This window comes from Hermetia illucens, chromosome 2, assembly GCF_905115235.1.
Source record: "Hermetia illucens chromosome 2, iHerIll2.2.curated.20191125, whole genome shotgun sequence".
NCBI classification, from domain to species: domain Eukaryota; kingdom Metazoa; phylum Arthropoda; class Insecta; order Diptera; family Stratiomyidae; genus Hermetia; species Hermetia illucens.
The window spans coordinates 79140497-79165663 of record NC_051850.1 but is presented as its reverse complement, the minus strand read 5'-3'; the positions used below and the strand labels follow the sequence as shown (position 1 = coordinate 79165663).

Genomic DNA, 25167 nt, shown 5'->3' with positions numbered 1-25167 from the left:
CCTTCCGTACCGATATGTAAAACAAAATTTGTGTGTAAATTAAAATCAGTAAACCACTGTCTGTTTGTCTGTTCGTCCGTCCGCCTGTCTGTCTGTCATACCTATTATCTCAGAAATCGAGTTTTTTCTTTTTTATATATTTTGAAAGCAGAATATGTTGAGAGTATGCTGCAGAAATTTAAGACGGAAATTCAAAATATTTGTGTTTCCTGTTCACTCCTTGGTGGAGTATAGGGTGTCCACGCAGTAAGACTGTGCTTCGGTTTTACCATCATCACACTTAACGCTGTGTAAGTGATAAGCTCATAGCAGCGAGACAAACACAAAACGAATACAAACACTCATGACAATTGGGATTCGAACATAGAGCAGTGAGATTGTGAGGCTGACGCTCTCCCCCTCACCCATCGCACCATATTTACTATGTTACAGTAAATAGAAGTCGCGGGACAAACACAAACACCCATGTCAACTGGGATTCGAACCCAGAGCAGTGAGATTGTGAGGCTGACGCTCTCACCCTCATTCATCGCACCACATTTATTAAGTTAGAGTAAAGAGAAGAGCATGCGCCATGTTGACGGGTATACAAAACGAAAATTTTAAACGCGTCTTTCTCGAAACCACATTTTCAAGGTTTTGTGGGAGACAAAACCTTATTAAAATCGATTCAATGTCTGTCTGTATGTCTATCTGCTTGTCTGTATCTCCGTCTGTCTGTATGTCACAGCCAATTTACTTGGAAACGGTTGAACTTATTGTCACGAAATTTGGTGAAAACATGTAGTCTGTGTGTGTTCTTAGATGTATACATGCGAAAGGGGGTTGTAAATTTTTTTTTTCGCAGAATATAGCCATGAGGGATATCATATGAAAGGACTCGATTAGTATTTTTCGAAACTGATTATTTCTGATATTGGGTGAAACATAGGGCAGAAGGACTTAGAATGTGTGCCCCAAACAGTGAAACAGTTCTCCTTCTCAGAACCTATCCAACCGAAACATCTGAAAAAAATCCCACTGATCCATTTATATGAAATCAAGGCCTTAAAATACACCCCATTCCAATACCTGCACAAATAAAGTTAATAATAGTATATTAAATTAAATTGAGGCAAATTTATTGCACCTTAAGACGTGTATGACGTCATCACCATATAAAGTGTACTAATGGGGGGAGGGGGGGGGGGGCGACGGGATATTTTAGTTTTCCTTTTCTGGCTTTTTTTTAGTTATCTGCATATCAGTGTCAATTACTCGAGGTAGACATGTGTTTGCATTGATTCGATTTGATTTATTTGAAATATCGTGCTTCCGCACAAACCAACATTTTTGGTTCCTTTGAAGTGCAAACAGAAGTTGTGACTGTTTTGCGTATGCGGCACTGATTTTAACTATGTCCAATTTGTTCGAAAATTACAAAGCAACTAAGATCTTACCTGAAACTCGTATTAAGGGGGCCATTCCGTGTGTCGGATCCGCGGAATCGAATTTTTTTTTTTGCATCAATTGTATCTAGATATAGTGTAGAATATATTGGGCAAAGTGATTTTTTGATATTCGGAGTCGTTTGGAAATTATAGTATTAAACACTTGATAAGTCATCTGCCAGATTTATGTCGATCGCCGTAATAAAGCTCGCATTTATTGGTCCGAATGATGTTCGACTGACTTCGCTAAAAGAACAAGAATTGAAGCCAAGGCTGTACATGTGTTTCTTGTAGAAACCTACGGCTTATAGACTAGGTATAGCAGATTAATAATGGTCAGTTAAGGTTTTATGGCTAAAAACCGCATTCTACTTTTTAAACGCGTTTTTCTCGAAACTGCATGTTGAAAACTGGCTGCCACCATAGCCCAAAATCTATCCAACGGAATTCTTCGAAATTTTCACGACTTATTCAGAACATATTTCTACGGTCCGCAAACTAAGATAATTGCTATTCATTCAGTAGTTTTTTTTATTCATTGAAGAAACCTAGAAAAAACACCAAAATTCACAAAAAAGAGTTGTTTAACAAGGCACCAAAAATTTGGCTTTTAATATTTTTTAATAATTCTAGTTTGCGGACTGTAGTTAAGTCTGTACCTTAAAATGCCGTTTTTTTCTTTAAGACGCTCGCAGCGCCCGCTAACGTGGTAGCAGAGTGTATAAATTGCTCCTTATTCCAATAACGGACTACGCTATCGTGCTGGAAAAATTACTATGCACGCTCAAGATATTAATAAATGTGTGGTGAAATTCGTATTTGTATCTTCATCCAGTTCTTCACAAAAAATCTCTAAAAAAAGCCAAAAAACCGCCTTCTCACGGGATGACCCCCTTAAGGGCAGAGATACATGTAAATCGCTAAAAGCCAATTTTCAGGATTTTTTTCCTTAAGAAATGTCATTTGTTGTTGTTGCTTTTAAATAATGTGGTCTTAATTGGATATATCTAAATGAAATATTTCATTTTTGTTTTACTCTTTAAAAAAAACAAAATAGGGGTAATATTTGTGGTCGTCTCAAATGCGTCGCAATTAGAATGCCAAATTTTTTATCCGAAAAAATATAAAAATTGGCCATTTATTATAAACATATATAGGTTCTAGTTGAACCTACAAAATGTTGCGTATGTTTTCCATTGTAACCTCCGGCTCTCTTAATAAAAACCGGCATTAGGTAATAGCTATTACGTTCTTGTAATTGTTGGATTTTAGATATAAGAAGAATGTTAACTTTATTGCCGGTAATATATATGATTGCCATTTCCTCCTAAGTGGGTTACAGCACGTCACCACGTTCACAGTCACCTGACATGCCCTTCAGCTCCCCCACAACTTTCTGAGATCCCTGCCCTCCTCTTCAACTGTTCAACTTCAAGTGCCCTTGGGGCGACCCACTCGTCGGCCATGTTAGGAAAGTGAATTCTACTGCGTGGAGTAGCCAGCAATGCGATTGTCACCCCTCCTTAATGTGTGATCTATCCACTGCCACTTCCGCCTTCCGATCACAATGCGTACAACTACCAGGTCTGCGCGCCGACAAAAAACTCCGTTTAAGATAGTATCTGGCTAGTGTATTCCGATGATACGACGCAGACAGGTGTTGATGAAGGTTTGGAACTTTTGAATAACAGTGGAGTTCACTTTTCATGCCCTACCCCCACATAGCAACACAGAAAAATCACCAGCACAGAACAGTCGCAACTTGTTCTTTGAGATCACCGCATTTCCAGATGATGGACTGCACCGAGCAACATCCAGTTCGCTGCCACCGTCGGCAGAAGCCACGCTTCCCAGATTTACAAATTGATCTACGTCTTCGATGCTCTGTTCTGTTCATTAATGCAGATAGAGTGCGATGACCCGTCAGACTGAGAACCTATGTTATGTTATAGTCCATGGAACTTCACCGATTATAAGAAGAAATAATATCGGTGGACTCCGCTTTGGACCTAAAAATCCTGTGAGATTTTGCCTCGAGGCAACACGTTAGTTTTTGCACCACTATATGCCGCCCTGCTAATAGCTATTAGTTTCTCCGGAATGCCTTTCCTGCGGAGAGCACGCCTCGTTATTTCTTTTTCATGAATAGTGTTTTGAGAGCAATTTGCTTGATTTTCAGGGCGTTGATAAGCATTGTCTGTGAACAATGAAATACACATTGCCTTCAAAAAGCAAAGCAACGAGTTCTTTTCAAGATTAACATTATTAAAATCGATTTAATGTCGGGTTCTTCGTCCGTTTGTCTTTTTAAGCTTTTGTGTGAAAAAAAATCCTCGATTCAATGTCTGTTTGTCACACCCGATTTACTCGGAAACGACTGAAACGATTAATACGAAATTTGGTGAGAACATGTGGTCTGTGTGTCCCTTTACATGCAGCGAGTTGCATCATTTTGCGTTAGGATTAAGGGGGAGCTTCTCATATATGTGGCAGGGGGTGTAATTTTTTTGTCTATTGAGATGAATATTGTCGTCGGTGACAATGCATAACCGACAACTGAGGTTGGTAATTTAGGAGCAGTATTGTCGGAAGCGGTATCGAAAAATGTGACAAAAAGGTACTAAATGGTACGTTTGTATGAACGTATTTAGCTGTTGTTTTTCGCATTTTATGCTATATGAAGATATCAAAACATCTATTCCTCCATAATACAGACTACACTAGGATGGAAAAGAAAACGAACATAACTGAGTGCACTAGTATTGGCACAACAAGAAAAATAAAAGGAATCTAATTTAAAAACAGCCACGTTCAAACTAACATTTAAATTTTAAACAACGAAGCAGCGGGTTGGAAAGGTATTGAATTGCATGCAGGGGAAGTGGTACAGACATTAAGCTAGGTTAAGGTTTAGTGATTGAGGATGCATACAGAGTCGGAGTGAGAAATTATACAATAACTATTCTCGTGCTGAGAAAAAATTTTCTTGCGTTTGTTGTCCCACTGGAAGACAACCGATTGTGCTATACCTAAGCAAGCATGTTGTAAGAAATTAAAGCACATCCCATGAGAGTATACTTCCTTTTTAATGTTCTAGTCAATAAATAGCAATCTGCTCACTCTGGTCGCTTTGGAGCCCTAAGTTAAATGATTCCCGCCACCATGCTAGACGATTGCATCTACCTCGCTAGTTTTAAATTCTATATTGGCTTATCTATAGACATACTGTTTTCTACTAACTCCGAACAGTTATATTTACTTTTGCTAGACTACAGAACTGAATACCAAAAGTCTAAGAGTTTTGCAGTATTTTGGCCGATTTCACGACAGGTAGCATAATGTTACTAGTTCAACTTTTCCGTCACTTATTGACAAAAAGTGATATTGGCAAATGTTAACTTCGTTTCGATTTCTATTGAAAAGTACTATTTAACTAAAAAAGTACTAAAAACTGAGGAAAAGTACTGAGATATTGATTAACTTAAAAACGTGCTACATTTAGTACCTTTGGTACTAAAAAGACTGTCAACGCCTGGCAAGAAATGTTTTATATGACTTCCGTGAATGGGTTTCTTTTTCCATATGTCGATCTTGAGTTGGGCTGAAGTTAGATTGGATTAGATAATTTATTACCCTGACAGCCTGATGTGGTTGGCTAGAGGATTGTTTTTTAAGGTTTTGTTTGCAAAACAAAACCTTATTGAAATCGGTTCAATGTCTGTCTGTCTGTCACAAGCACTTTTCTCAGAAACGGCTATACCGATTGACACGAAATTTGGTGAGAAGTTGGGAACTGTGGACCCCCAGATATGCAGTAAGTGATATCCTTCTAGGTTGAATTTAGGGGGAGGGGTCCTCATACATGTAAAAGGGGGGTGTAAAAATTTTTTTCACCGAATGAAGTCATGTGGGGTATAAAATGAAAGGTCTCGATTAGTACTTTTCGAAGCCGCTCTTAGTTTTGAGATTTGGTAGAAAGTCGAGGTGGAAAGTGATGATTTCTTTAACGGAGCTATCTATTCAAATTAAGTTAATAATAGTGTATTACCATATTTTTGGGGAAATTGAGTAAAATCCCCTTAAGTTTATCCCAGAGTTATAAAAGTATTAGTATATAATATAATATGAACCATATTATCCCCAAGTTTGATCAAAATCATACTATTACTAACAAAGTTACAGTAGCTCAAAATTGACTCTCCCCTGTAAATTTACTGCTACTAAATATCAATATCACATTGAAGTGGGTAGTCAGACATGTTATATGCAAACACATAACGGGCTACTTACAAATGGAATAGTTCTACACTTAAATATACTCACAGAAGAAGCAAACAAAACCGTTCATACCTGAAGCGCCCAGCTTCCGATTCCCCGACTTGTTATAGAAATGACGACGGGAATGCACTTGGTTGTAGTTCAACATTTTTAAGTCAAGTTCCTCCTTGCTCCCTGATGACTTGGGATAGTGATCCTCAGTTTTGGTATAGTCATTGTTTCCAAGACCTATTCTCAGTTGTCTATGGAAAAACTTTAGACTCGTATAATCAAATTTTATCATATGGCATTGATGTCTACAATATATATTAAATGACTCAATATACATTTCGATAATATGCCTGTATTTGGATTTCTGCAAAAGATGGGGCAACGGATTGAAAGGGAAATCAAACCACAGCGGGCTTACGGAGTCGCCTTGGTGGATTGCACGCTTGGCTGGCATCTCCTCTGATTTGTTTCTCCTTCTTTAGCCTTTGTCTCGTTGAGAAGCGGCGTCGGCTCGTCTTGATCTGTTGGGCTATTCTGTTCTGTCAAAGGCCAGATCTGAATAGAATAGGCTCTAAAATCATCATTCAGCGTATCGAATCGTAGTTGTTTCGATCGGCCTTTTGGTCGTTCTCCATCGACTTCGATGTTCAGAACAATCTAGGCAAGTGAGTTCTCGTCAGTGTGAATTACATATCCATACCATCGAAGATGCCTCGCCATTTTTTACGATCGGTGCAACCCTATTTCGATCTCGGATTTTGTCATGGCGTATTATGTCACGCAACATCTCCATTACCCCGAGGCGCCGTTCATTATCTTTTATAGTCGGCCAATACTCAGGACCATGGAGGGCGATAGTTTCGTGCTTCAATTCTTCATGATTGTTTTTAAGGGAAAAACGAAATTCGGGTTGGTTTTGTACACGTATAACCCTTGTACTTGCTACGAATGTATTATGGTGCCAAAGGTTGATTTATAATCGATGTAGATTGTCGAGATATTTCGATTTTCGTGGACAGCCTGCCTTACAGCTAATATATTCTTTATAAACTGTTCTTTGCAACTTCTAGAGCCTTCTGCGCATTCCTTTTGTTCCTCAGCTGTCAATTTATGAGCATCAAGATGGTTTGAGATGTTCGCGCAGAGAACACAAGTAATTGGTAGACATTTGGAACATTTTGATCGTTGATACAGCCACAAACACATTTGGCCCCAGTCGCAATAAAAATTGAAACGGCTGCTCCGACGATGAAATGAAACCAACGGAACGGAAGAATGCTTCACATCAGGCAATGCTGCACTCTTAAACGCCGCAGGTGCGTGCAGACTCTTGTTACGAACTTTGTCGAGTGGAAAAGCGACTTCAGAGACGGAAGGAAGAGGCCTAGGAAAACCAACAGATATGTGAATTCGAAAAGATTAGGGAGTAATAGTAGCAGGTGCGGAAGTTTTACCAACAAGTCAGTAGGATGAAGCCATATACGATGCTCATCTTATCGAGACAAAGAGGGAAATCTGATTTCCGACGGCCTGGGCATATTGGAGTGATGGGTTGAGTATTTTGATGAACTGCTCAGCAACCAGAAAATCGACGAGTTGGAGGTCCCCGATAGGAAGATGACGGAGAAATACTGCCGTGTAATTCATCGGCAACTATCAAGTGGTTCATCAATTTACGCTCAAGGTGTGGAACAGCGAATCAATGCCTCATGACTGGCAACGAGTCATTATCTGTCTCATATATAAAAAGGGAGATATTACGCAGTCCAGCAATTATTATTATCTATAAGAAATTCTCCGCTATTTTGCAAGGTAGGATAGGCCCATACACCCAGAACATCATCTGCCCATACCAAAGAGGCTTCACTCTAAACAAATCCGCAACATATCAAATTTTCTCTGTGCAGCAAGCGATGGGAAATTGTTAGAATCTGGCCATCAGTTACACTACCTTTCATCGACTTTAATAATAATAATAATAATCGTTGGTGCAACAATCCAATTGGATCAGTGCCTTGAAGTATGTTAGAGCACTTCATTCAGGATCATAACGGTATACTACAGAATTGCAGTACACTATAGGATCCAATGTGATCAGCAGTGCGTTCGGCCGAGATAATTACCCTGTTGTGACTCAGGTAGTCATTCACCGCTGAGTCGATTGATATCTGACGTCAAATCACGATACAAACCCCATTGCCACCAGTGAGATTTGAACCGCGATCTTCCGTACGACAGCATTGTACTCTAACCACTTAGCTATTGGATATCATGGACTTTAAGGCCGGCGAAATAACCGGTATGCTATCTACGCCTGCCTTAATAAGGAGCTCCAGGCATCCCGGTTTTGCGCCGAGGTCCACCAATTGGATATCCCTAAAAGCTGTCTGGTGTCCTGATCCACGTCATCGCTCCATCTTAGGCAGGCATCTGCCTCGTCTTATTTTTCTACCATAGATATTGCCCTTATAGACTTTCCGGGTGGGATCATCCTCATCCATACGGATTAAGTGATCCGCCCACCGCGCATCGCTCACAGCTTTCGGGGAGGGGGGGCAAGGGTGGTTTTGGGCTACGGAATGGTTCATCCTTTTGTAGGGACCCTAAAATTCTTCGGAGATTTCTCTCACGAACGCAGCCTAGAGTTCGCAATTTTTTTGCTAAGAACCCAAGGTTTCCGAGGAATAAATAAGGACTGGCAAGATCATAGTCTTGTATAGTAAGAGCTTTGAACAGTTTTTGCAAGCTGAAATAGGCTCTGTTGGCTGCAAACAACAGTGCAGCGTAGTTTTATCGGTTATGATTTTCGACCCTAGATAGGAGAAATTATCAACGATCTCAAATTTGTAGTCGCCTATCTTTATTCTTCCCGTTGATCAGTGCGATTTGTTGTTGTTGGTTGGTTGGTTTTTGGTGCTGACGTTGCCACCATAAATTTTGTCTTGCCTCCATTGATGTGCAGCCCAAAATGTCGCGCTGCCTGCTCGATCTGGATGAAGGCAGCTTGTACGTCTCGAGTCGTAGTTGGGTAGACTTGAAGCGGATCGTATCCCTCGCATTTATGTCTGTATCACGGATCACTTTTTCCAGGACCAGGTTAAAGAGGACGCGTGATAGGGCATCCCTTTGTCTTAGACCGCTTTTATCTGGCCTCGTACATTGGTCAGGGTCAGCCTAACCAATCTTATTAATTTCGACGGGATATCGAATTCTCTCATGGTCGTGTACAGTTTTACCCTGGCTATGCTATCATAGACGTCCTTAAAGTCGCTGAAAAGATGGTGTAACTGATGTCCATATTCCAACAGTTTTTTCATCGCTTGTCTGACGAAATTGATAAGACTGACTAGGTTGACCCTGACCAATGTGCGAGGGCAGATAAAAGCAGCAGGATCACTCTCGAGACAATTCAACATTAATAACGGTCCAAGACAAAAAACGCCGTATCGTGTATTTTTTTTAACCTGGCCCTGGAAAAGTGATTCATGATGCTAACGTAAATGCTGGAGGTATCATCTTCTTCAATCTATCCAATTACTGGCCTATGCTGACGATATTAATATTATGGAAAGAACAATCAGAGATGTAGGTAGGTAGGTATAAGTGGTCGCTCCGAGGAGCCCAATTAACGCTGTGGTGCGTCGTTTTGATACCTCGAATTCCTAAGTGGTAAGAGCAAAGGGGTAGGGTCCAGTTGGCTAAGATTTTCAAAATCAGTCCATAGCATTCACAAAGGAAAGCAACACTCCCACCCTACAGCTAGAGATCTCTCTGAAGTCCTGAAAGAATGGTTTACCTGGTGTCTCTAGGTTGGTTCTAGCTAGAGCTGGATAATCGCAAAGACAGCGCCTGGGGGGTTTTTCATCTGCTCTGCAGCTTCATTAATGCGAATTGTAGGGTATACCGAGTTTGGCAGCATAGCCCCTTTAGGCCAGCGCCCCGTGCAGACCGCCCTCATTTGAACGCGTCTGGCGCATCAACAGAGCCCATTTCAGCTTGCAAAAACTGTTTCGCTCGAAGCGTCTCACAATAAGGTCAATGCTCTTACTGTACAAAATAATGATCTTGCCAATCCTCATGTATTCCTCGGAAACTTGGGTTCTAAGCAAGAACAATTGCGAACTCTTTCTTGCGTTCTAGCGAAGAATCTTTCGAAGAATTTTCGGCCTTCTATATGAGGATGGACGAGTTTCGTAGCCTGATGGAGCGATGGCGTAGGTCAGGGAGCCAGACCGTTTTTAGGTCCTTGTCGCAAAACCAGGATGTACGAGTTGTTGTGCCGTTGATGATGATGATGAAGTGGCACCCTGATTTTTGGGGATGAGATAGGAGCCCTATGTGGAATTAACATCGCGTTAGCAATTATCTGATTAAAATAAATGCCTGTGAGTGCTTTTGAATTGCTTTAGTCAACTTTTGTCACCTTTCAATTACCTACCTTTTCAAGGGCTAGTGCAATGTAAGCTTCAGTTATATCAGGCATGCGCATTTCAGGGATGACCAGCCCAGCCGTTGCAATTTAGAAGCTGCAGGCGCAGCAGGATTACGAGCGGATGACGCCGCCGCCGCTCTCCGCGGCTTTTCTACAACTCGCCACGAGAGTGGAGAGCAAGCGGTGAGGGAGTCCCGTTGTTTGGAGACAGAGGGACCGCATCTTTCTTTTGCTCCAACCGCCGCCGACACGCACTCTCCCGTAGTAAAGTTTATATGAAGTGAATTTACGAATGCAGTCGCCTCTACTTTATGAATCAAGAATTTTCAATTTTTAACTTTTCTGATGTTAGAAAAATATTTGAAGTAATAACGAATAAATAAACTATATTTTGCTCTTCTTGATAATTTTCGTTACCTTTATAAATCATCATCATCAACGGCGCAACAACCGGTATCCGGTCTAGGCCTGCCTTAATAAGGAACTCCAGACATCCCGGTTTTGCGCCGAGGTCCACCAATTCGATATCCCTAAAAGCTGTCTGGCGTCCTGGCCCACGCCATCGCTCCATCTTAGGCAGGGTCTGCCTCGTCTTCTTTTCCTACCATAGATATTGCCCTTATAGACTTTCCGGGTGGGATCATCCTCATCCATACGGATTAAGTGACCCGCCCACCGTAACCTATTGAGCCGGATTTTATCCACAACCGGACGGTCATGGTATCGCTCATAGATTTCGTCATTGTGTAGGCTACGGAATCGTCCATCCTCATGTAGGGGGCCAAAAATTCTTCGGAGGATTCTTCTCTCGAACGCGGCCAAGAGTTCGCAATTTTTCTTGCTAAGAACCCAAGTTTCCGAGGAATACATGAGGACTGGCAAGATCATAGTCTTGTACAGTAAGAGCTTTGACCCTATGGTGAGACGTTTCGAGCAGAACAGTCTTTGTAAGCTGAAGTAGGCTCTGTTGGCTGACAACAACCGTGCGCGGATTTCATCATCGTAGTTGTTATCGGTTGTGATTTTCGACCCTAGATAGGAGAAATTGTCAACGGTCTCAAAGTTGTATTCCCCTATCCTTATTCTTGTTCGTGTTTGTGTTTGACCAGTGCGGTTTGATGTTGTTGGTTGATTCGTCTTCGGTGCTGACGTTGCCACCATGTATTTTGTCTTGCCTTCATTGATGTGCAGCCCAAGATCTCGCGCCGCCTGCTCGATCTGGATGAAGGCAGTTTGAACGTCTCGGGTGGTTCTTCCCATGATGTCGATATCGTCAGCATAGGCCAGTAGTTGGGTGGACTTGAAGAGGATCGTACCTCTTGCATTCACCTCAGCATCACGGATCACCTTCTCGAGGGCCAGGTTAAAGAGGACGCATGATAGCGCATCCCCTTGTCGTAGACCGTTGTTGATGTCGAATGGTCTTGAGAGTGATCCTGCTGCTTTTATCTGGCCTCGCACATTGGTCAGGGTCAGCCTAGTCAGTCTTATTAATTTCGTCGGGATACCGAATTCCCTCATGGCCGTGTACAGTTTTACCCTGGCTATGCTATCATAGGCGGCTTTAAAGTCGATGAACAGATGGTGCAACTGTTGTCCATATTCCAACAGTTTTTCCATCGCCTGCCGCAGAGAGAAAATCTGATCTGTTGCTGATTTGCCTGGAGTGAAGCCTCTTTGGTATGGGCCAATGATGTTCTGGGCGTATGGGGCTATCCGGCCTAGCAAGATAGTGGAGAATATCTTATAGATGGTACTCAGCAACGTGATACCTCTATAATTGCTGCACTGTGTGATATCTCCCTTTTTATGTATGAGACAGATTATGCCTCGCTGCCAATCGTCAGGCATTGATAAATATAAATTATAAATAAATATATAAAAAGAAAGTGCACACTGAAGCTAGCTTTTCAAAAGGAATTTCATACATTTTGTTTCCATGCAAAGAAAAGTAAGAATCGCTGACGCAAAAATATTGTATCGGTCCAGGGAAACTCTGTGGAACACAAAGTCCCAATTTACTTATTTATTCCGTTATCGGCCAGTAGCAAAGGTAGAGAATTTACCCAGAAAAGAGTATTTACTCTAAAGAAGCAACGTGGCCCCACAGATTATACCTGCATGTAAGGGCCACGTTGCTTCCAAATTGCAACGGCTGGATTGGTTCTAAACACTCCGTCAGCAGTCTAGTGCCTGATCTAAATCGAATCTACTTCCCGACATGAGTTGTTGCAATTTTTATAAAATCCTCTTTCGAAGAGCAAGGTTTTATTTAGAAGAAGAACATATCGCAAGTTTCTGCTTCTGCGCCTTCAGGATTTCTGTGGTTTCATATCATTGGAAAGATGGTAGTTTCCAATGATGGCCGCAAATCTATGCACTATTCGTGATGGATTTGCAAGATGTTCTGGCGTGACATAGCCAATCTCTTTTTCCAATTTTTCGACTCTTTTGTTGAAACATTCGCTCCCAGATGTTGATTTTGATGGCGAAAAAATAAACTAGGCTAGCTAAGTGATTACTTAAAATTCTTTGAACAGCAGCACTGATGATGTTAGTTCCCGAACTTTAGTTTTGGGATCTTTGGCCTGGTGTAGAGAATCTCATCGTATTTTGTGAATGCGACGTGAATGGCATAACCACCAAAATATCTAAGGACGAAGATCCACTTTGATAAAAGTCAAACAAAAAGCTTCTAATTCTTTACAAACAATTTCTATTTTGCATATAAATAGCTGTTTCGAGAACTACTTGCTCTCTTCATCAGTGTTTAGTTAAGTATTTTCTTTACCTTCATTCTTTACAAACAATTTTTATTTTATATGGTGGTGGTAGGTTAGTGGGAGAATCCGTCGAGAACTCCTCGCAACATCGGGGCATGGCTTGAACCAGATTGTATGAGAGTCCCACTACATCAAAGGAAGCCAGGATTTAGGTATGTACAATACCTGTAGCTGGCAATATTATGGGAACTACAACCACCCGCTCGAGGTGCTAAATTTCTTTAATTTCCACGTATTTCCGTTCAATGTTGCTATTATGGGGGATATCAACATCAATAATATACGAAGAGCCACCCGTCTTGTCAACTAATATCGCGTCAGGCTTGTTGTGCAATATGGGGCGATCAGTTAGAACTTGCCGGTCCCAATACATGCTGTAAGCAGAACTATCGAGTACTGCTTGCGGATCATATCGATAAACCGGACATGTTAGCATGATCAGCCCATGCATGTATGCAAGGTTTTGATGTGTCAATTTACACACCACACCAGCCTCTTCGTGTAATGCATGTAATTACAGTGCAGTCAGCAATGAGATGGTCCAACGTCTCTAAAGCGGAATCACACATTCTGCACTGGTCATTTTTCACCTTCTCTTTCTTTATGAGGATTTTATAAGCTCGGGTGGCAACAACGTCGTCCTGAATGACATACATAAATCCCTCCGTCGCAGCAAATAGCTACCAAAGACAATTCACGTGTTTACCGTGCATTGCCTTCGACTTTCATTCATCGATCCAGTCCTGGTCTGACTTCACCACACTCTTAGGATGGAAAGATCGATCCTTCGAGTTAAGTGGAGTTAGTCCGTAATCTGCATTACAAACAACCGCATACGAGGGACTCGCCTGCTTTTTGTTGTAAAAATAAGCGCGTAGCCAGTCGACTTGGCGGTGATGTGTCGTCATGTCAACCACACCCCTGCCTCCGATATCACGAGGCAGAATTGGGGTGATGCACTCGGAATTTGGATATAGTAGTCCGTATCCGCCGCTGTACGTTTTCCAGATCGGTCTTCGTCCAGGGCAACATTCCAAATGCATATAGCAGCGAAGGGGTAGGGAATATGTTCAGTGTACTTATTTTATTCTTCTCCGAGAGATGCGATTTCCGTACCAGGTTTACACGTTGCAGGAATTTGGACAGCAGAGCGTTATTCGGATCAACAATTCCAGTATGGACTCCTTGTAGAATTCCTTGGCATTTGTAGAAGTCTGTCTCAGTCATAGCTTAGATGTGGGGGTCGCCAATGCTATGTCCGGCAAGCGGCTCGCGATGACATTTGTGGATGGCTTGGATTCGACACTAGTCTTATCTAAACTCCATCCGAATATCACGGTTAAACATATCTACTATTTGCAACAAACTTCCAAGATGGTCATCAGTACCAGCATACAGCTTAATGTCATCTAGGTCCATTGAGTGTGTTAGCTCGTACTTATCACGTAGGCGATATTTGATTGCAACATCATACCTTCTAGCATCCTTCAGTAGTCATAAAATGGGTTTAGTGCCATGCAAAACCCAAGGTTTTCAACGAATCCCCCTGGAAGATGCCCTATCGTATACGGATGGGCCCTGAGGAGTTGGTACCTTTAGATGGTTGTACTGATAAGGTGGTATGCCACTATTCTATGACTGTCGCCAAAAACTTTATAATTTTGGGATCAACGCGATATAGATGTAGGACATCGATTAGCCAGGGACGCGGTCGAAAGCCTTGGCATAGTTGATATAGCAACCAAAGAGATTTCTTTGGCCTCTAGTTGAGTGGTCGCCACAGGTTGTGAAGGAACAGCTGCAGTAGGCGGAACCGTGGTGCCTAGACGTGCTGTCCATTACGGAAGCCCGACCCAGTCACCATGTGAGACGACTCCCGCCGGTTATCCGTATCGGACATCAAATTTCTCCTTCTCCTCGTTTTTGGGTGTGGATTTCATACCTAACTGGCAGATGTGGTGGTAGGTTCCTCAGTGAGTAATCTGCAAGACTGCAGAGTTCCTCCACTTTTCTCATCTACTCCCTGAGACGCTGCGGTGGCGTAAATCCATTCACACTGAAGCTATATATCCCTCCTCCTTTCACAACCGGGCTTGATATTTGCTATGGCGGAGTTATTATGTTTTTTTTCATCACAAAAAACATTTGAAGATTTGAGAAAATAGTAAGTTTGGACTTGTCCTAAGAAACTAAAATACATTGAGTATTTAAGATACTTATGATTCTAACTTTCCGCATCTTTCGATTAAAACATTAAAATATAATTTGGTAATGACATACTCATCTAATTTGATAACCACGTTTTCTTTTTTAGGACCTGTCAGTGTGCTGCGATGATAACCATTTGGATCTAACCCAAAATGAGTCCTCGGAAGTGGTTGCGTTTCCAAAAGTGAAATTAGAGCGTCCGGAAATAATCGCAACCGTTGACCTTACTACCTGTAAATGGGACCATGATTTAAATTGGTTAGATACACTTATTGGGAAAGTAAGGTCTTTATGTTCCGTAAGCAGCTGTATGAATATTGTCGAAATTATTGACCTTGATAATGATACTACCGAAAATATACATGACCCGGAAGTTTCCAACACAAATGATAATTGTACGGAAACTGCTAGCATTGAAAAAAGCGCTAACAATATGTCGAAGTTAAATAATTTGAGTCCTAATGATTTAGAAACAGGAATGGATTCCCCATTTGGTATAAATAAGATGAACAAGGACAACGAATCTACTGAAATAGTATCTTTCGCTGCTGAGGTAGTAAATTCAACTTCCTTTTTACGGCAGAATGTGAATTTGTCAACAAAATCAACTGAACATATAAATGAATCACCATTAAATGCTGATGATAATTTGAGACCAGAAATAGATATTCGATCCCATACTGAGAAAATTATTTGGAGCCAACCAGTACCAAAAGCTAGTAAATCAGATGACATTCAAGATGAAGCAAACGATCAGGGAGCAGATATGTCGTGTCTTGTTAATTGTGGTGCGAGCGATCAGTTAGTGTCTAGTGTGCGTATTCCTGCAAATGAAGTGAAAGAAGATGAAACAAATCAAAATGTTGATCCCGAGAGTAGCCAGTTGGAAATTATTAAGCCATCCAATCGGGAATGTAATTCTGAGGCGGATTCATCTGATCCGTCTGAGCGTGGTGACGTGCATAATTTCGCTTTATCAGACGTAGGAAAGGACGACTTGGTGAAAAATGTTGTAGAACAACAAAAGATGACTAAGGAGTTTTGTGCTGATTTAATACTATCTAATGAGAAAAACAGGAATATGGCCGCTAATCACAAAGTAACTGATACCCTTGGGACAAACACGATGAAAGATTTGAAGAAAAACAATTCCATTGTTGACGGAGAAAATAAGGTATTGGATAACGGAAAACAAAACCCTATCAGTGAAGGTTGTAATGTTCTCGAAGATTCGGTGAATTCGGAGACGAAAGGTGAACCTTCTTGTGAAGTTTATGAAGAAAGTCCAAACGTGTTGAGTTTCGAGCCGTTCAACATTGATGACAGAAAAATTTCAATAAATTCTACAGGATTGAATATAAAAACGTACTCCAATCGTCATAAGAAACTTCCGAAAAATAAGTTATCTACTGTAGACACTACCATAGGAGGTGCACACAGTGGTGAAGAGAAAAGTAGTGGTAACCCTTGTGACATTTCAAAGAGTGAATATTCAAATGAATTACTGCACTTTTCTAATGAATTGAATTCAAATTCGGTTGAGTATCAGAAAAGTGGTGGAGGTGTGGAAACATATGAAAGCGCAGAGTCGCAAAAGGATCTATTTACGGATATTGCCGCAAAAAAAGCGGATATCGACGTTTTACAGGACTCACTCACTAGCTTAGGAAATATAGATGATTGCAGTTTACAAAACTTGTTGGATGACGAGGATGATAATATCATCAAAGATATTGCAAAAAAACTAACAGTAAATTCAAAGAGGGGGCAGGTGAAGAAAAAAAAGGACGAGGCACATAATATGAACAAAAGGAAAAATCTGCCACATTCTGAAAACACTTTACTAGATTTACCGATATTTTCATCTTCATCAGAAGAAAATGATGACTCGGGGGATTCAAATATATTGAGCATATTAGACGACAGTGATAACACCGAAGAAGAAAGCGTTAATATAATATCGAGTCATGAGAACCAAGACGATACTCCTGTACAAAAAATCTTACCTAAAATGGAATTGAGTGGCACAAAAGGTTCACAAAATGGCAATATAATATTTAGAGTGATTCCTAAGCCTTTTGACAAGAAGAAAAATATAGATAGTACCTGGCTGGACCCTACACTTGATTTTGAGGAAAATTTCGTGAATACAAATCAACATGAAATAACTTCACCACCAATGGAACAATTTACCAAATCAGATAAAACTCTTTTCAAAACATATTTAGATAAAGCAAACGATACATTATGTGGAAAGTTGGATGAAAAGAACAGAAATGAACCCGTACCATCATCGCAAGAAATTGTTGGCAGCAATATAAAGCAGAAAGCAGATGCAAATGTAAATGTAAGTAATTCTAAATTATCAGAAATAAGTTGCATTTCCATTTTGGCCATATTCCTCCAGGCCATGGCTATTTTCTCTCCCAAAGGAAGGGTCAACATCACAACTGATTCAATATCAATATAAGTTGAAGGCATTCCTGATATCCAGCGTCATTAATGCGCAGCACTTACCACACTTACAACCGATGTCTACCGTGCCAGGTCCACGACCGTTGCTATTGCATCGACCGTAGACCGCGCTCTCCGAAACCCATACTGTGGGTCCGATAGATTACCCGCTACCTCGACGAACGAAAGCAGCTAATTGTCTTCCCTATAATATCTTAAAGACAGATGTGGTGATATAAAGAAAGAGCAATAGCAGAACTCTGCATCTTCCACTGTGCCGGAAACACTCCTTCCACTATGCACGATTCAAATGTGCTTATGAACCACTTGGGCTTGATTTTACCAGCTAACTTCGGGTTCGCAATCCCGTATAATCCTGGAGCATTATTATCCCAACTTCGTTCACAGATCTCTCATATTTCCTCCTCGTCCACCCCGGGGATTGAGAAGATGTCCTGTTGAACAGCTTGCTGAGGTCCACTTTCTTCTTGTTGTGGGAAAAGAATTGCGATTATTTTAAGCAACAACAACCTTGCAAGATTACAAGCTTGTAGCAATTCCGCTGACTTTCCCGTATATCCTTTTTTAATTCGAATTCTTTCTCAGTTTACCGATGTTCTGATTTCCCCCTTGTCTATGCCCTATAAGCTTTATATAAGGCATAATTCTTCAGTTTTAAGGAAATCCAACTGTTACTAACAAACTTATTGAGGGTCAAAATTTTGTATTTTATATGAATTGATTGCACTCTAAGACGTATATGATATCATCATATAAAGTGAAGTCATCTGAACAGCAGGAAGAATGCGAACGTATTATTTTTACCTTTTTCAGGTTTTTTAGTTCTTTGTATATCAGTCTCAATTACTCGAGGCAGCCACGCGCATGCATATATATGTATATGCTAATGGAGTTGCAGGTAGTGCTTAATTGAGAGCACACATGTGTATGTGTTAGCACCAACGTTATTGAATTTACTTACATATATGTATATGTTTGTGCGCGCGGCTTAAATCGGGGATATTCAATCAATTCATAATCAATTTAGATGCGTGCATAAATATGTTCTGCATCAGTATGCGGTATTAGGAAATGTTGGATTGTTTAGGACGCGCATTATATTTATGGTTTCCATATGTACAAAAAAAAAACCTTCATAGAAAGTTTCATACATAAAATGAACATAAAAGCTTTTTACTCCAAGCATCGAGTTTCCGGTATTATCGGAATGTATCCTCGCTTGAGTCACGCTAGCCTTAAATGAAAAAAGTGCGGTTATCTTTCCCTTCTGGCACTACCTGCTTTAACTTCTTATGAATAGGTCACAATGTTTTTTCAAGCTAATCTCTATGCCCACTAGAAAATTGTATTAGCTCATGACTTTTTCTATCTCTACTATTCATGATTCATGCCTCGCATCATGTCGAGAGGCGGCAGGACGGTAGCGAACATTTGATCAAAGAAATGTCGGTCTTTATTCCACTATGTCTCCGCTCACATCTATGCTGTTTCTCCTGATGTCAGGTGATTGTGTCAGGCCGGAGTGCTGTGACAGCATATAGCAGCGTAGAGCGGAATGGCGCGAAACAGCCTCAACTCAATGTTGGTGTTAAAATAAATGCATTTGCAAATTTTGTTCAAATCAATCAGCTAAGGTAGTCTTAGCGCCTGTAATGCGTTGAGCGACATTAAATTCGTGCTGTTGTCGTTAGAACTGACGATTCCTAGATATACAAACCTTTCGACGACCTTGATCACAGATTCTCTGTATTCTTCATAAGAGGCCGCTATTTCCTCACCGTCGCTGACAACAAAGTTGCATCTTATGAGACAATTGCACCTCAATACCGATCGCTGATTGTCGCCCCGCACATCCAACCGTAGTTGAAAAGGAAGAGATTTATATTAAATTCTAACAAAACTTATATAGAGCAAACTGCAGCATTGAAGTAGTCGCCGAAATATGCATATCTGCAAAGAAGTAAAAACCATAGTTTTTTTTAGGGAGTAGCGTAGGTGAATGCATTTACGCATAGAGTGTTGGACTCCCGCAACAGCACGCTGTCGGACTACCAACTAAACACCTCCCTGTCATCAGAACTAGCCTGAAACCGTTTGTGACATTACTTCGGGCTAACCCTCCCGCTCTCCCGGCTTTGGAAGCCTTCAAATCAGGGAATTCCTTTCACCAACGGGAGGGGAGGGGAGGAAGGGAGTTATCAGTTCAGGGAACCCCTTACCGTCCGATCCCTCCACCAGTCGATTTCAAATCATCTTCGCAATAAGAAGAGCCCGAACATAATGCGCAATACGATCCCAGCTGCCAGCTCTTTTCAGAATCTCTCTGACAATGTTGTCTGAAGAGAGCTTCCCTGTGTCTGCATAAAGCTACTGACGAAAGCCGTCCCACCTCTCGCAAGAGAAAAAGCTGTTTTCAGCGTCGTCCATTGCAGAACACACAATCAGGAGATCGCGTCTTCCCAATCCTGTGCGGGTAAGACTGAAAATCTCCATGCCCACTTAAAAACTGGGTGAGAAAGTAATCAATTTCACCATGTTCGGTTCAACCACCGGTCTAATTTGTCGATGAGCCGCACAATCCATCTGCCTCTTGGCTCATTTTGCCAAGAAGTCAGTCCAGCATTAAACCAAAGTATTTAACCACTGGTTTTGACTCTGTAGTCAACTCACCGATCGACATGGTACGCAGGGTGGGGATTCTCCTTCTGGTCAAGATGACTACTTCGGTTTTTTCCAACGCAAGGCTGAAACCGTGAGCAGTCATCCATCCGCTTACCCGTTCCATCAATATGCCAAGTCTGTTTTGCGCCTGTTTAACAGTGCGCAATGTCGTCTGCATAACCTACCAGACGCGACTTTTTGGGCATATCGAGTCTCAGCAGACTATCATAAGAAGCGTTCCAGAGGTTCGGCCCTAGGATGGATCCCTCTGCTACTCTTGACGTGATTTCCATCCTCCTTTGGCCCTCTAGCGTCTCATAGAGCAGATAATCCCTCAATATCCGCAAGAGATAGCTTGGCACGTGAAATGTGTTTTCTAGTGTGCCTAGCATATCTGTCCATCTTACGGAATTGAAGCGAGCCTACACTTGATGAGCTCCTCGAGCACTTTTCAGGCCGTGTCAAGCATACACTGCGGTCAGTATGCAGACGGGAGTTCCGGGTTTCCTTTACCCTTACTGACCAACGCGAATCTGACCACTTTGCAACAACAAGGAAAAATGCCCTCCTTCAAACAACAGTTGCACAAATCAAGCAGCAATTCTGGCCGTTGGCGGAACACCAGTTTGTAAACTTTTGCCGGGATGCCATCAGGACCTGGCGCCTTCTTGTTCTTCATAATGGGAACCGCTTCTTCGAGCTCTCTCATTGTGAAAAGGAGGCAATCCACGACGCTTTCCGCGCTATTTACATCAACCCATACAGGGTGTCTGGGGAACAATGCCCGCACAATGCGATCCATCTGGTCGGTACTGAGTATGCAAGGCCTTGGCAGAGCCCCGATTTTGCGAGTGACAGGCTTATAGCCAAGTCCCCTGATCCACCTCGTTAACAAGGTTCTGGCAGCCGCGCGCTTTGCTTTTCTTATAGCGCTGCGGAGACTCCTTTTTGCTGATCTATACCGTGCCTTTATGGCACATTCCCCCTCATTGGCGTGCAAACGTTGTGCCAAACGGCGGAGCTTATGACACTCCCCCCGTAGGTAGGCAAATTCTGCCGTCCACCAGAACATAGAAGGCTTGTCGCGCCTGGGGCCCCTCCAGCGCGGCTCTGCCTGCTCCAAGACCTTTGTCGAACTTCCCGATGTTCACCCTCGCGACATTCCACAGGCAGGGGGAGCGTCGCGTTGGTGCACTCCGGCAAGTAGCGTCAACCATTTCGAACGCGATGTACTGGTGATCACTTCCCGAGAAGTCTTTTAGGACTCGCCACCCGTCCACCGATGATGCCAGAGATTCCGACGCAAAAGTGATGTCAGGAATGCTTCCTTCACAGCCTGGACGCCGAAAAGTTGGCGTGGATTCGGTGTTTAAAACTACGAGCACGGTTCTCGCTACCACTTCCAGAATCCGCTTCCCGCTGGAGTCTGACCAGGATTCGTCCCTTCGTGCTCGAGACTCTCCAGAACATCAAGACGGCGCCGAAAGTCCGGCATCGTCTCGTTCGGCGTTAGGTAAATGCTAAAAAACGTTATCCCTAAACACCGGATCCAGACCATTCCGTTCCCCCGGCCTTCCGCAAGAACACGAAGTCGAGCGTCGTCTCGAATCCAGATGGCAGTAGTGCTCGATAAGTCGAGATGCCATGAGAACGGGTCCTTGTTTCGGTACTGGTCGCTAATCAGCACTAGATCATCTTTGCTAGGAACTGGGGAGCGGTTGCACTCTGGTGGATGTTAATTTGTAAAATTAGGATCATGTCGTTCGCACCCTGAAGATCGGACATCGTCCCGAGCCCGCAGTGTGTGCGATGTTCTCACCAGACGCGCCACGATCCCTGCAGAGAAAGCAACTCTCGCTTTCATTCCACCACGGCGAGCTTTTAGCCTCGAGTATTTACAGAGGTGATACCTACCCGGGGATTGGTTAACTCTGGAAATTCACGCTTTATCGCCTCCTCTACTTTGACCTCTTCTGTGAGACAGTCAAGATCCCGGATTTCTAGAGAGCACATGGGCTCTAGGCAGGAAACAAGAGGCTTCTCCCGCAATAACCCCTTGACCGTTTCGCAGAACGTACTCTTGTTAGTCGTATTTGGGCCTAGTTGGACGAGAACTCCGCCACTCCTTGTATTCCGTATGGAAGACACCTCTGCTCTGTTATCTTCGGGGTTCATCCTGTAGCGGATTTCACTAAGGACTTTCACAAATGTCTTGCCTTCCGTTGGCATAACGAGCAGAGCCGACGGTTTAGTTCTTCGTTTCCTCGTCTTTTTTGCTCCTGCTTTTTGGTTGGCAGCCTCCTTCTCTTTGGACAGACGTGTCTCTGGCGGCGGAGTCAGTTGTTTATTTTTTCCCTTCTTCGCCTTCTTTTTTGGGCCCTGGAAACTACTTCGATAAAAATTCCTTCGGGCACGTCGTCCTCTTTCTACTTTTTCCCCAGTTCGCTTTGCAGTGGGCTATCTGCGGTCCGTTTGACGCCAGCAGCGTTCTCAGCGGGGAGTGCGGCTGTTGCTCTACAATCGTCTTCCGCTGCTCTCCACATTCGCCTATAGAAGGAGATGCGGTCCAATAGTTCCTCCAGTTCCATCAGCCCGTTTTTGACGCCCTTGCTGGCGTTCCTCTGGAGGAAAGTTGCCGGCCGCATACGGTTCACCACTGCTGCGCATTTCCCGATGAGCCTTTCCTCTTCGGCTCTAGTTAGGACGATCGCCTGCACTTCCACTCGGTTTGTGTCCAAATCCATCTGCTCAGGACTAGCGATTCTGACTGAACTTTCTTCCGGAACAGGGGCACTACATGGTATTGGAGTTGCCATCTCCGCACGGTCAGTTGCGCCACTTGATAAGGCTTCCTCTTTATTTGGGCGTCCCGGTGTCACATCGGGCATGTCAGCTCTCGCTGCCTCTTTTGCTGATCGCTCCGTGAACGACGCATTTTTGTGCTCCGCCCAAATGCACTCAGATCTTCCTCCTTCCTTATTATTTCGTCGATTTTTTTATTAATGTATGTTTATTCTCTATGAAAAAGTAACCAGTGCATCGTGTGCAAGGGAGCAGGCCGCAATAGTCAGCAAGGGTGTACCTCCGGGGACACAGCCCCTACCCCAGTTCCCTGAGGCCTGACCTACGCTTAGCTGATCCCGGAATTCACGGATGAATCAGCGCTCACTCGGGGCAACGCAGTCTACTAACACCGGTTCAATGCACACTACCCGACCAGGGTTCCGAAGGAGCTGGCTCCTGATACACGTCACAACTACCACCTTGTCAGAGCTACGCTCACATCACCCCGTCGACGTCGACAGAGAATTGTCGACGGCTCCGGAGACTCCAATGTGTGTCCCGACATGTACCGGCCATTCGCGGTTCGCTCTTCACCGAAAAGTTTTCTCGAGGCTACCACCTAGGACGCAGGTATACTGCCACCTAGGGGGTCAGAACTACTTACTCGGGCACATCGGGGACGTCACACTCCGCATCGTAAGTGACCCGTTAAAGAAGTAAAAAGCATAGTAAAGCAAAAGGAAACGGCTTTGGATATTTATAGAATATCAGACACTTCTGTTGTGTCAATAAAAAAACTTGGCATTGGTTACCGACCGTCGATTGGCGATGAAGAGATGGCTGGAATACTCCGAGCAGTTTTGAACGGAAGAATTTGTTGATCCACGACTTCTGCATACATTGCCGACATCTGAATTAATTTTAATCTTTTAAACGTCGGAGAATTTGCCAAGGCAGTCAAACAAATGAAACCAAGAAGAGCAACAGCGTCTGACGATATCGGAGCCGAAATCTGGAAAGCGAAGTGGTTGGATCCAACATAGACTCAGTGATTTCTTCAATTGTGTTATTGAGAAGAGTAAAGAACCGTGGAATGCTGGACCCAGTATGCGCTGCGCAGTTACTCGTGGAGAAATACCACGAGAAGCATCGTCCTCTCTATGTTGCCCTCCTGCATCTAGAAAATGCGTTTAACTGTGTACTACACAAACTTGTCTGACATGCCCTCCGACAGCATCTAATGCCAGAGAGCCTCGTGCACTAGGTTAAATTGCTTTAGTGCGATTCGAGTTCGACGATCTCTCCATTTTTCTGTTGGTGTTCTTCAAGGAAGAGCCCTTCCACCACTGTTTTCCCTATCCGGTGTGTACATATGGAACCGTTGTTTCGTTGTTTACATATAGGTTTAGGTAACTGTTCGTGTAAAATTACCAATAGCTTTTGCCTTTTTAAGGTTTTGTGTAAAACTAAACCTTATCAAAATCGGTTTACTGTTTGTCTGTCCGTTTGTCTGTCTGTCACATGCATTTCGGAAACAGTTATAGTGATTGATACCAAATTTGGTGGAAAGGTGGGAACTGAGAACGCTCACGCATATAGGGGGGGTTCTCAGTACATGCAGAAGGAGGTGTGTTTTTTTTCACTACGTATATTTGCGTGGGGTATCAAATGAAAGGTTTCGGTCAGTACTTTCCGAAGACGTTTTGACATTTGTTGGAAAGGTGGGGAGTGCGACCATTTTTTTCACGGGCCCATTTCCAGAAACTACCCAACCGAAAAATCTGAAAAAATCAATAAGCTGTCACTATATGGTGCCTAGGCTCCGAAATACCCTCCATACTGATATCTGTTCAAATAAAGTTAATAATATACATTGCTATAATTTTTCATAATTGACCGCGAAACTTCCCTTAAGTTTATATTCGAATCCTATATTACAGTAATGTAGGCAATAACATAGAGCATGATCCTACCACGTTTTGTGGAAATCGCGCTATTTTTAATAAAGCTATAATAGGTAAAAGTTATCGCTTCAATGCGAATTCAATGTCAGTATCATGCGAAAGTGGATATCACATAATATATTCATATATTACGTGCTAGGTATTACTGGAACACAAATGTC

General features: G+C 42.6%; 1 protein-coding gene across 2 annotated transcripts in view; it reads left to right on the top strand.

Moving 5' to 3' along the window:
• LOC119650460 (dentin sialophosphoprotein) overlaps nucleotides 1-25167 on the top strand; it is a 117144-nt gene that overhangs the window by 26127 nt on the left and 65850 nt on the right. For both annotated transcript variants that reach the window (XM_038053319.1, XM_038053320.1), the window contains exon 10: nucleotides 15229-17469. In XM_038053319.1, the coding sequence (XP_037909247.1) occupies nucleotides 15229-17469 (2241 nt within the window). The remainder of the gene's footprint in view (nucleotides 1-15228; nucleotides 17470-25167) is intronic.